Source organism: Pagrus pagrus (assembly GCF_965226575.1).
Source record: "Pagrus pagrus genome assembly, chromosome: 10".
In the NCBI taxonomy this organism is placed as follows: domain Eukaryota; kingdom Metazoa; phylum Chordata; class Actinopteri; order Spariformes; family Sparidae; genus Pagrus; species Pagrus pagrus.
This window is the reverse complement of record NC_140194.1, coordinates 25,757,244-25,770,538: the sequence shown is the minus strand read 5'-3', so window position 1 is coordinate 25,770,538 and position 13,295 is coordinate 25,757,244. Positions and strand designations below refer to the sequence as shown.

General features: G+C 41.0%; 1 protein-coding gene across 1 annotated transcript in view; it reads left to right on the top strand.

The window, feature by feature from the left end:
- The window catches only part of cdh13 (cadherin 13, H-cadherin (heart)), a 398,586-nt gene that overhangs the window by 161,364 nt on the left and 223,927 nt on the right, over positions 1-13,295 (top strand). The window contains exon 5 of the mRNA XM_084364311.1: positions 2,046-2,201. Within this exon, the coding sequence (XP_084220437.1) occupies positions 2,046-2,201 (156 nt within the window). The remainder of the gene's footprint in view (positions 1-2,045; positions 2,202-13,295) is intronic.

Sequence of the window (13,295 nt, the reverse complement as noted above, 5' to 3'; positions counted from 1 at the left end):
TTTCCCCCCAGTCCTACTGCAAAGCTAACCAGCTTCTGTCTCCAGCTACATATTTACAGTGCAAACATGAAAGTGGTGTCCATCTTCTCATATTGTGTCCACTTCGCATGGGACTAGTATCACCAGGGGACCTCATGTGACGTAGAAATTACCACCCCATGCTTGTGTTTCATGTGGTGCAATTGTACGGGAACTTTCAGGAGTGAAGCATTTGTTTTTGCCATGGTCATCCTGAGTCTGCCACTGTTCCTGGTCGTACTATTTCCATGCGGCTAGGTCTTAATTCTTGGAACTAAGTCGCAAAATACTAAATCAAGCGTAGCTTTAGTTCTGGCAGGCCACGACGTCGAGCTTAAATCAGCATCAACAGCGTAGCTGTCAACACGGAGCAGATCAGCTGATGGCTCAGCTGACTCCCCGTGCCTGCTTCCTATTGGGAAATTGCATTCAGAGCGCGCTATTTAAACTGCTCTAGCCCGACCTCACTTGCTGCTTCCTCTGCTGGCTTTTTGCAACCCACCTCCACCTCCAGAGCAGGGAGTCCCAGAACAGTACCATACCGCCAAATGAAACTTGTGCAAGTAAATAAAGATTATTTTGACAAAGTTGTCCTGACTAAACTAATAAAACTACCTTATATTTGGCCATATTTGCACTGGTATTACAGTTAATGTAAAAAATGATCAGCTGTTAACCGCTATAAGAGACAAAAATGCTACACTGATGTTTCCATCCCATTATGGTGAAAATCATGAGTGAGTAGGCTAGGCTATTTTGCAAGACCTTCATCTAATTAGAAGATGGTCCATGAGGGTTTTTTTTTATCGGTTAGGTTGTCCTTCTGAACCACTTTCACGCAGTCATCTGTCACTTCAGGCTGACTTGTCAAGAAACCCTTTTCACAGCAGACTTTTTCAAATGTCATAGCAGGAAAAGCACAGGTATATTTAATAACATTAATGATGGCTGCACTCACTCAGGGGGCCCCTGGGTCACTGAATGGATCAGAGCCGTCGTTAGTGTTATTATTTCCACCTGTGCTTTTCTAGCTATGATGCGTCAAAATGTCTGCTGTAGGCATTCTGTTATAAAGTACAAAACTTTATAAAGTTTGTCTGCACACCAACTTTTGGCTACTTTGGTTTATTATTTTATCATGCTTCACGCTCTCACATCTGACCTGAAATCAGATTCTGCAAAAATCTACAAGGTCTGTGGCTCGTGTTGCTGCCTGTTTTCTTGTTGTGCAATGTTAATCTGACATGCTGTGTTTTCTGTGTGTCTCTTTTACAAACCTGGACGTTCCTGTTGCCTGGTACCTTTGGATGCTGCTGGCAACGGCAGTCTCATGTGAGTATATCTATCCAAAAAGTCCCAGGGTCAGAGCACTCCTGTCTGAAAGAATACGATTGTTTGCCAGCTAACTTGGCAGCAGCACAATGTTGCATGAGAACATTTTCAGAGTGTTTGGTTCTAAATCTTCCTCAGATCAAGTCATCATGAGGAAAATGATAATCTACAGAACATTTTAACCTAGTTATTAAGGAGCAGTGTTTTTTTTGTTATTTATCTGTTCCACTTTCCTTAAAAGATAATTCCTACCATGCAATAACAAGTGGTTACAGCAGGAGTTCCACTGCTCAGGGAGATGATGCTCACTTTCTTATGTTACTCAAGTTGAATTTGCCAACGGATGAAATCAAATCAAAGTCTTGTCTGATATAAATTTTTAATTGCTAGCTATCAGGGATTTGCATCACCATTCAAGGCGCAGTAAGCTCCTTCTGCTCAAATATATGTCAACAAATTCTAATAAAAAGTGTTTTTCAGTACGCTGCTGCACGTCGGAGAAAGAAAAAAACAAAAAACAGAAGCATTAATTCAGTAAATCTTTGCTTCAGGAAATAGGCTGAGTCTGAATTAAATGGGGGAAAGCTTACAATTGTTCGAGTTTTTGATGTGTGTGTGTGTGTGTGTGTGTGTGTGTGTGTGTGTGTCTGTGTGTGTGTGTGTGTGTGTGTGTGTGTGTGTGTGTGTGTGTGCAGCTGATTTCCAGAGATGAGAAGTCGGGGAACCATATCTTCCGACTGACAGGCCCAGGTGCTGACCAGGATCCCAAAGGTCTCTTCACCATTGACATAGACACAGGAGATGTGTCAGTCAGCCGCTCACTGGACCGGGAGGCCATTGACTCTTACCAGGTCAGTGTGTGCATGTGTGTGTGTGCGCCTTTGTTAGATCTGGTGCTTATTGTGTCTGTGTGTGTGTTCTTTTCTCTCCTTTCAGGCCACCTGGGCACTCTTTGAGTCCCTCTCTGATTCTGTGACAGATTTATTGTTTCCTTGTCAGTGTTGGTGTACTGTAGTACAGTTCCTGTTTTGTTTATTTCCTTTTCAACATGTCCAAGTCATTCACGACAATCTGAAGTTCAAACATAATTTATTTTGATGGATCTCTTTCTTTAGCATATGTTCAGCATACTGGCATATGGACAAAAAACAAACAGTTAGGTCTCGGTTTGTAAAAGGGCACTTTGATTTCAGAACTCGACGTACACATATTGGCTGTGTTATTTTGGGAGAGGATTGGCTTCGTCTTTGTCAAGGCTAAATTGATGCTATCGGCTAGAAGTTGGAGGTTTCCTCTGTGATAAAAGAACATTACAGCCTGTTTGAGGTGCTTTCTGAGTTGGTTGCCCTGTGGGTCATCTGTCTGACGAAACCATTTCCCCTGGAACAAAAAGGGAGAGAGTGAGGCAGAGAAATTTACTTTTTAAGTAAGTCAATTGATCTTATCCTTTTTTTTGTAACCAGACGCGAGCGTGGGTGTTCAGCTGGATGCAAGCTGTTGATAAGCTGACTGGCTTTTGTAAAAACTCAAAAATAATTTACTCTGTAAATACCAACAGATGTGAGACGATTGCTGGCAGGAGAGGAACAGAGAGGATGGGCAAGAGGAGCAAACACACATATACGCACCAAATTTCTTTACTGTTCCATCCTCTGGTGTCATTGTGAACTATTACATGCATGGTGTAACCAGGACATTGGCATTCAGTGGTTACGGTTGAATTCAGGTTGTTTACAAGCACCTTTCACACCCAGTCACAGAGCTGCATCCCATGAATAATGTGGTTAACAGATAGAATGGTCTGCTAGATCAACATATAAAAAGACACCAGCTGCTGTCTTCCTACATAATGAACAATGTGTTATTCTTCATATCGAAAGACATGTTATAGAACCAGTGCTTCTTACTGCCGTGCTCTGAAGACACCAGTGTTGGGAGTAACTTGTTGTAGCTCAGCTTTAGCTCAGAAGGCAGAGCGGGTCGTCTAGTAATTGGAAGATTGCTGGTTCCGATCCCCGGCTCCCTCAGCTGCATGTCGAAGTTTCCTTGAGCAAGATACTGAACCCCAAAAGGCTACAAAATGACGGTAGAGTCAATACATTCAAAGATACTTGTACGGTTGGCTACATGCCATCTGGACAATATAACCGGCATGTGCAACGAGTCGCAAAGATGTTTTTGGTAACTCTATAGTACTCTCACATGTTACTTTTCTCAGTAGATACTAATTACTAGTTATTTTTTAATGGCAGAAATCTTGTAATGTAACGATTTACTTTTAAAAATAACATTACCCGACACTGGTTGACACCACAGTGTGTCCATAACACTGTGAGGATTGCGCAAGCAAATGTAATAGGAGTAACATATTTACATGCCACATCAATCCTTACAGTATCATGAGCCAGGTGTGAGCCATGAGTAAGAGATTAAATGGGTCATTCTGAGTTTTGACATCTCCATTTATTAAACCAAACCAGATGTCGAAGCGGTAAGAATGTGTCTGCAATAAGAGTAATACTCTGCATATAAAGGTAACTAAAACTAAACTAAAAAGTTTTACTAAACGTTTGACTTTTTTTCTTTTCTTGTCAAATCAAAACACAAGCTCAAAAGTGTAAGGAATGGGTTCAACAGTGTTTATCTGCCCAATACTGAAGACTGTAATTGTTAACTGCAACTAGCTTACCACCTCCAGTAATAGCCAAGCATTATTTTCAAGGCTAAGGAGCACATCACTAAGCGTTTTTATACTGGACAACAACCCGGCAATTTGGCTGTCCTTTTTGCAGCTAGGTCCGCGAATTTAGACAGACCGCGGTATATTTGGGGTCTGTTTTGGTCTGCCAATATGACGCCTTGGAGGTTACACTTTTTGCCACCTCCATTGCTATGTAAATCCAAGTCGCCGATGTCCCGGCAATTGCGTGACATGGGCGGATGTGTCGATGACTGTTGTGCAACCCACAGCCGTGAGTTTTAAAAGCAGGAAACAGTGCAGTCAGTTCATCACTTCATCCGCGGACGTCAAGATGAGCAACTGGAAAGCCACTGAGATCCGGGAGATGCTAACCACCACAGCCGAGAGAATCGTCAATAACCAGATCACTCGTCACTGTTCACGCCCAACTTCGTGCTTCACCTCACGTCACATGTTTACACCTACCCCAGTGGCGGCTATTTTGAAAAGGAGGAATATTACACCTCCGTTTCACATAGACAAGATGGCAGATTGCAGCCTTTAACTGGCTGCAAATGTGGCGCATTTTCTAATTAAAAGGTGCGACTAACTAACTGAGGTTACATAAAAAGCCTAAATCTTGACTAAATTTTCACTACAGCAGCCACAGAAAGCATCATCCAAGATAGCATTTCTTTTGGTGAGCAGATTGGTTAGTCCTCACAAGTCGTTTCATGTCAGAAAAATCTGTACATTTTCTTTGTCATACTACTATTATCTAGCTTTACAATGCATTACAAAAGGAATGTTATTTCTTTATTTCCATGTAGCTACTCTACTTGAAAAATATATGTGGAGCTAGTCAGCTGCCTGATTGGTACTGCACTTGTAGATGAGGAGAAAACAGGAAACTCGCCTCCTGGGAATGGGAAAGACGCCAAACGTCCATTTCAGAGCGTTTACCCGCATTTTACAACCTGCAAATAATGTGCAATCTAATTATGGAGTAAAGTAGGTAATAGTTTTGTATAATATCCTCTGAGTTTGGTGGGTGTAGTGAGCTCAGAAATATAAAGTTTTAGGTCCTTGTTAGCTATAACAAAAGTTGGTGTGTGAAACTCTGGGGAAGCAGACGAAGGGAGAAATGGAAAAAGAAGAAAGAGAAGAAGAGTGAAGAGCAGAGAATGAGGGTCTGGGGAGCCTCTCCATTAAGATTTCACTGTGTTCAGCATGGACAAGTTCAGCTCAGCAGAGAAATATTTAATGACACAACGAATGAGCTGAATCAAATGCAAGGAGTGAGATTAAGACAAAAAAGAAGAAGAAAAAAGGTGGCGCAAGTAGAGAAAAATATCTGGAGAGCATGAAACAAAAACCTGCAGACCTAACAGACTTGTAGATTAACTCAGTATCAGAGAATTATTTGTTAAGATAAGGATGATTTATTAGGACAGGCAGTACAGATTGTTTTATTGCCGAGTACATTACCTGCCAGAAGTAGCTGATTTAACTTTGAATCCCTTATCTTCTTTTACTTAGCTGTTTCCACAGTGTGAAGGCTCCTGAAATGCTGTTAACCCTCGACTGTTTGGCTTCTTTGCAGCCTGAGATGATGCTTCTTTTTCTTACACGAATGATAGTGTTGGAGCCTGTTTTTTATTTAATGTCCAGTACTTGTATTTCACTCTTGTTTCAGTACAATACAGTACAATAATGTTGAATAACACTCACTGGGCCTGCTCTAGTTTGAACAGACACAGACTTTATTGAAAGTCAGTCGAAAAAGGTCGCCGGCTATGACTAAGTAAAGAGATGAAATATGATCATCTCATCTCAGCATCTATCAACACCATGCAGAGAAACTTAAAACGACATTTAGCGATATTAGATATGTGAATGAATCTCTTGGATTGCTCTCGAATATTCCCCTTCTTTGGGTTAAACTTCTGACTCCAGTCGTTCAGCAAGCATGACTTTCTCATTCTGCACAGTGGACAAACCTGCAGTATGACTAATGGAGCAGAACCTGCAGGGCCGAGTAGCTGATTCTGACCAAAAAGACTGTATGGGTCATTTGTGATAGCAGTTTTGCTTGTGTTTACATGATTGTGTCATTGAACAGTGAGTGGTTTATTTTTTAGCTTGGTTACTTTAAAGGAGACTTTTATGCCATTTTCATAATTTTATTTTGGGTTACTACTAGAATAGGTTTACATGCTTTAATGCTAAAAAAAAATAATAATAATCTGTTTATTCATACTGTCCAGTGCAGCAGCACTGTATTCCCCCTCTGCCTGAATGGGGGGATTTAGCTCCTGTCTCTTTTAGGCCCCCCTCCCGAATACCCACTCTGCTCTGATTGGTCAGCTCACACATGCCTGAGTAAGTAACTGTGCTAAATTTATTCTTACATTCCAGACTAGCAGGTTTGCATTAATATTCAAATTTTTGACATGGTGACGTTGTGTGATGTCACAAAGTCACATAATTAAAGGCGGGACTATTGATGAGGCATTTCATGAGCAGTGTTTTCTGTGGGAAAGAAGCTTCCATTGGTGCAGACTTTGGGCTTTTTAACTTTTAAGACCTTTTTACACAAGACCCTATATGACACACTGAAGGAAAAAAAGCATAATAGGTCTCCTTTAAAGAACCAGTCTGACCATCACTAATACGATAATGTTACCTTAAATAAGACATGGATGTGGATTTCAATTTCAACCAGACCAAATGATGTGTCTGCCTGTTAACCCTACTGAAATTAGTCCACTTTCTAAAATCCTCCTGAGTGATTTTGCCTTCACTGTCTGACCATAAAAGCTCACAGATTTAATTGAAGGCTTCAGTCAATGGCTAAATAATTCCATCATTGTGGAAAAACTGAACCGGTCTAATATGCCATTGTTTCAATATCATGGAGTGAATTAGCTTCTAACACCAATTATGCCATCACTAATGGTCATCATTTTTCCAGCTTGATAGCTATAATCCCTGAAGGCAAGATGGTATGCCGCTTTATGCACATACTGCATGTGCGCATGTTGACTAGCACACACAAGTTTGACATTAGCTCACTGCGTTACTTCCTTTTCACAGCCAGGCCTGTCTGATATTCTGCTCCCTCCCCTCTTATCATAAGGAGATAGTGAGTCTGTGTTTCAGTCATAACTCAGAACTAGGGTCTCCTGTCATATGTTGCTTCGCCTTTTTAACGATGGTTCAGCACTATGTGCAGAATGAAGACTGCACCACTTTACAGCGCTCAGTGCTTCTCGCATGGCTGTCCCAGTCACTTTCATTAAGGATGTCTCGTCATCCCACTGTAGCTAACGGCTTGTGTGGGGATGAAACATGAAATATTCAGAGATAGATTGAAATCGCCATAACTTTAAAGGCATTTTAAAGGCAAAATACCCAACTTTTAAACATGTTAGATATACCCTGTTGAAGCTGCCTGTTTCCATTCTGTCTGTGGGTTGCTAAAATGGGGGCAAATAGAATTAGAGTCGAAAGCAAGCAAGCTGAACTTAAAGACATCTGTCTGTCTATCAATTCATTTCCTTGCACCATTTCAGTACTACGGACAGTTCCCCACCTACACACACACACGCGCACACACACACACACACACACATACACGCACACACGCACGCACACACACACACACACACACACACACACACACACACACACTAATTCAGCCATGAACTAAGGAACTTAAAAAAGAAGGAAGGGTCATTAAGTCACTGGATCTTGCTTTGGTGCCAGACTGTGCTGCCAGCTGTATTTAAGCCTATGGGAGATGCATGGAGAAACACACTAAAACCCAACATACAGTATCTACGTCGTATGATTTCTGATGAAGAAAATGCCTCCAGAATACAGTACGTTTATCTACACGTTGTTCCTACTTTGACGTTGTGTAGGAAAGGCTCCTGTTCGCAGTGTAATTGCAGTCTCATCAGGAGAAATCAGTCCGACCTGCCCCCTTTGACCACAATATTATCAGCACTGCCCATCATTTTGGGAAAAAAATAAATCATTAAAAAAACGACTCTCAGAAGTGTGGCCTTTCATTTTGTGTCAGTCTGGCACCAAAGCAGAATTCGATGACCTAATGACCCTCCCTTCTTTTTTAGACTCCTTTTCTCTCTCTCAACTCTCTTTCTCTCTCTCTCGAAGGAAAAGCACAGACTTAAATACACAAGGGCTAATAAAACACGACAAATGAGGATGTCATTTACAACAAACTAGCTAAAATCTAAGTAAATCTGAAAGGTCCCTGATCCCGTTCTGGTAGAAGTTGTTTGCCACAAAAAGCTGTAAGTTAGTGGCTGGTGATTCATAAAACCTTGTAAGGTGATACAGTAATATCCCGGTGTTATGTTCAGTGCTTTACTGGTAAATGTATATGAAAGACTGGCATGTTATTCAACAATTTCACAGATTTGTCACACTGAGATACGAGAAGCATGTTAGATTAATATATGAATCGTCCGCCCATGATACTTTTGAAGGTAACATTTGAAGGAAAATGTCAGTAAATGTCAAGTCCTTTATCCATGTAGAAGGCCATCATGTTTCCTCTAAGGTGTTTCTTTAAGATATATGGCGGATGATGTTTAGGATACAGATCTTTCTGTCCTCAGAGTGTGGCTTTTCACACTCTGGGTTATATGTCAGTCTCATGTCTGTGCAGCCGGCTGGGAGTGGACTCAGACTTTCTGAAGTGTCTTTGTCAACATACAGCCATGTGTCACTTAACCAAGGTTATATTCAACAGACCCTAAACTTCCTTCCACTCCTTGCCCTCCGTCTTCTCCCTGTTTTATGGTATGATGATGATTGATTGATATTGGCAAAGAAATGCTTCACCCACCCCACAAGGTCATTGTATATCAAAATAATACCACCACCGGCTTAAAAAATAATCAATAAAGCTGACTGCTCTGCTGTCTAAATGCAGTGGTCAGAGTTTTGGAGGCTCAGCTTAAAATATAAGGACACTGTTGCAAATCAAAGTACAAACTAAGCAAAACTTGGTAAAACACATTCAAGAAAGCACATTCTTAACTTGAGCATAACAACAGCAAGGGGCCAGCTCAAGACAGATGGAAACTGGGAATACTAAACAGCTATTATGGCTATTACTGGAACCACAAGCAAAGCAAACAATAAGGCCCAGACAAAGTAAACATTTGCTGTGGAAGAACAAACAGACACAGTGATCAGCTGGGCCACATGTTCACAAGGATTTAATGTCAGACATTATTTTCTTATTAAGCTCAATTAGGGTGAAAATGAATGTTAATGAGATGGAAAATGGAGAGGAAGGGAGAGGTGTGCGGAGCTTATCACTGCGCTTATGACAAGCCAGGGTCGGGTCGAGAGTGGCGGGGAAGAACTCCTAATTGGCTTAGAACAGAGGACGGATAGAACGTGAAGCGATAAATAACAGTCTTGTTTACACAGGTAGAGGGTTGACCCTCAGTAATGTAGGTCATCACAACAATAAGTGCGGTGGGTCCCTTGTACGTGCTCACCTTAGAGATGCCTGAATTTAAGGGAGACAAAAAACATACAGCTACAAATAGAGCTTATTTTCAAGTTTAAATTTCTGTGTTTCTTGGTGATTTCCACATACAGGAAGCTCCTTGTTGTCAGAATCCTCAGTTATATTAATAGTGTCACTTAAAATCAGACTTGTTTTCTTCAAAAGTCTTTCTAATCCCAAAGTTTGGTGTTAGTATTTACTCTCTTTTGGCCTTTTGCCTCACAGTTGCCGCTTGCAGCATCCAATCTTGTGATGTCCTTTGACAGCAGATCTAAGAAGGCACCGTACTCCCTATATTCTGTCTGTCAAGCCACAGTAAACAGCAACAAAGGAAGGGCTCACTAAAAAAAAAAACATTCGGACCTATCTCACTCTACAAAGGCCAAGCTGGGAATTGACAGCTGTTTAGAATTTTAGATTTTGAAATATCTTTATAGCTTTCAAAAACTGTGAAAAAGCTGTCCCCTCAAAACAGTTTGGCGAGGTTGTCAAACTGAAAAAATCGAGCCAAACATTTTACCTATATTTACCTATTTTTGACAGCGCAGACATCAGACGTGGCATCCTTTGATGGATCACTCCCATGGAAATGACTGTGGCTGTGGCTTCTGATCTGTCTCTTTATAGTGACATTTTTTAGTTTACAGTTTTGTTTCAAGGTCAAAGTTATTAGAACATTGATAGTTTAACAATGCTGAATTAGATTTTAAATAAATTACTGCTGTCAAAAATATATATTTTACAATACATATCGATTCTGAATATTTGAAACAGCTTCAGTTCTCATTGTCTACAGTGTTGATACATCTGTACCAGCTGTGCTTCCTCGCTCTCTCTTCTGGCCAACAGCGAGTTGACACACACCCTTCAACAGTGTATTGCAAGAACAGCAATCCAAATCCAATCATGGCTAATAGAATGCTAGTTGCTTCAGTATAGTTACTTGTTTCCTGTAGAAACAAAGCTACCAGTATCTGTTGACCACGAATCTCTTCTTGGAGGTTGCTTACAGCCCCGGTCTGGAGCTGTCCATTGAGAAGCTGCTGGTTATCAGTTTATTAGCAGTTACTTTAACAACAAGTAAAGCTATCTGTCCAGAGTTTTTCAAGGCAGAGCAGCTGAAGGGGCAGCAGAGAGACAACAAGCAAATATTTTCTCCATAAAACCTTGACCCACTTAAACCCACATCACTAAATAAAGTAGTTTTTTTCTACAGCAGTTGGTGAGGGGCGGTCGCGAGCAACACACTCTGGCGATGTCCTTCTTTTTATACACCCGTGGCAGCCCAAGCGCAGAATGAGTCATCAACATTTTAATGATTTTCCAGGAAGTTACAAACTCTAAAATGCCATTTACAATTACTTTTTTGCCACTGTTGGGCCTGATTCTGGCGTGTAGGTGAGATGTGGTGCAAGACATAATAAAAATAAAAACACGTAAACATACAAAACTACATAAGTACATAATACTAAATACAATTATTTTTTAAAGGCTTGATATAAAGACAAAAAAAACAAACAAATACCCAATATTGAATGTTTACTCCAGTCATTTTGGGTCAGTTTTTCCCTGTGGTATCAAAAATGGTATGGTAACGATATTTTTCCAATTATTGTATTAAAATTAGAAATTTCAGTATCATGACCACACTAAAATGTATAGAATTTTGCATATGCTGTGAATGACAGCTGCAGTTCACCTACAGAGCCAACAGGTCTGTAGACGATAATGTGAACAAAGCCCTCCACTACATTCTCCAGCATCTGGACTCCCCAGGAACCTATGCCAGGATCCTGTTTGTGCACTTAAGCTCCGCTTTCAACACCATCATCCCGACTCTGCTATAGAACAAGCTCTCCCTGCTGAGTGTGCCTGACTCCATCTGCAGGTGGATCACAGACTTCCTGTCTGAGAGGAGGCAGCACGTGAAGCTGGGAAAACATGTCTCTGACTCACGGACCACCAGCACCGGATCCCCCCAAGGCTGTGTTCTTTCTCGTCTGCTCTTCTCCGTGTACACCAACAGCTGCTCCTCCAGTCATCAGTCTGTCAAGCTCCTGAAACCATGACACCACCGTGATTGGGCACACCTCATATGGGGATGAGTCAGCCTACAGGTTGGAGATTAACCATCTGGTGACTTGATGCAGCGAGAACAACTTGGAGCTCAACGCTCTAAAAACAGTGGAGATGATTGTGGACTTCAGAAAGAGCCCAGCCACACCCACCCCCATCACCCTGAGTGACTCCATCGTCAACACGGTGGAGTCCTACCACTTCTTGGGCACCATCATTTCCCAGAATCTGAAGTCGGAGCTGAACATCAACTCTCTCATCAAAAAAGCCCAGCAGAGGATGTACCTCCTGCGGCAGTTGAAGAAATTCAGCCATGATGGTGCACCTCTACACTGCCATCATCAAGTCCATCCTCACTTCCTCCATCACCACTGCCAGGGACAAGGGCAGACTGTAGCGTGTAATTCTTTCAGCTAAGAAGGTGATCGGCTGCGATCTGCCATCCCTCCAGGACCTGCACGCCTGAAGGACCCTGAGACGTGCAGGTAAGATGCCTGCCGACCCCTCCCATCCCGGACACAAACCTTTTGAGACTTTCCCCTCATCAGACGCACTTATTTTGCACATCAGTATATCATATCAGTATCTACTGCGACCTTGCACAAACCAGGTCAAAGTTTTTGCACTAACAGATAAATCTGGACAGATTTCACCTACTTTAAAATCGGTCACACTCTCTCACACTATTTATATTTATATTCACATTCTATTTATGTTTTATATTTTCATCATGTCTCTTAAGTATTTTTAGCATTGTTTGTTGTTTTGTACCAACAGACCACAGCAAATTCCTCGTTTGTGAAAACGTACTTAGCAATAAAAGCGATTCCGTTTCTGACAAGATGGCAGGTTGTTTTCAGTACCGATGCATGCAATTTAATAGCATAGTATTAGCACTGGAAGCTTTTAAATATAAGCATGAGTGTGATCCATCATTAAGCAACATAAATTGGCTGAGACATAATAAAGCAAGTAAAGAGAGATTCTAGTTTTAATTTAATTGTCATTATGCATTACTATGTTCAAATATGTGTAGAATGTATTCCCTGTTGTAATTCCCTAAGCTACATACACAATACAAATAAAAAAAACAAAAACTATACAGACTAATAAATAAATAAATGAACAATATTCAAGTCAGAAAGATAAACTATTGATGTTGGAATATTGAGGATGAGGAGTGTCACATCCTGAGGAAAGCACATACATTTCTTTGCACATCCACACTACAAGCACAGCAGACACACACTTTACCTATGGCCCATGGCAACAAAACAGTCTGTCATTTATCTGCTTTGTCAAACTGTTTCACCACTATTAACAGTTACTTATATGTTGTGTACAGTAGTGTGAAGTGCAATGGATTAAAGGGTATGAATAAGGGATTTGTTAACAGCTTTCTGGTCTCCTCAGTCCCTAAAACCCCCTGACATTTACTCTCACACTACGGTGCTCCACTGTTCTCTATACATTTCATCCAAAAAATAACAGCTATATACTAATCCTCTCTTTACACACAGTACACATACAGCACAAAGATGCAAGTTTAAGCATTTCAGGGCAGATCTGTATTAACATTCCTAACAGTGTAAGCATTAAATTGCTTCAGGCTTCATATTTTTGCAGACGTACAGA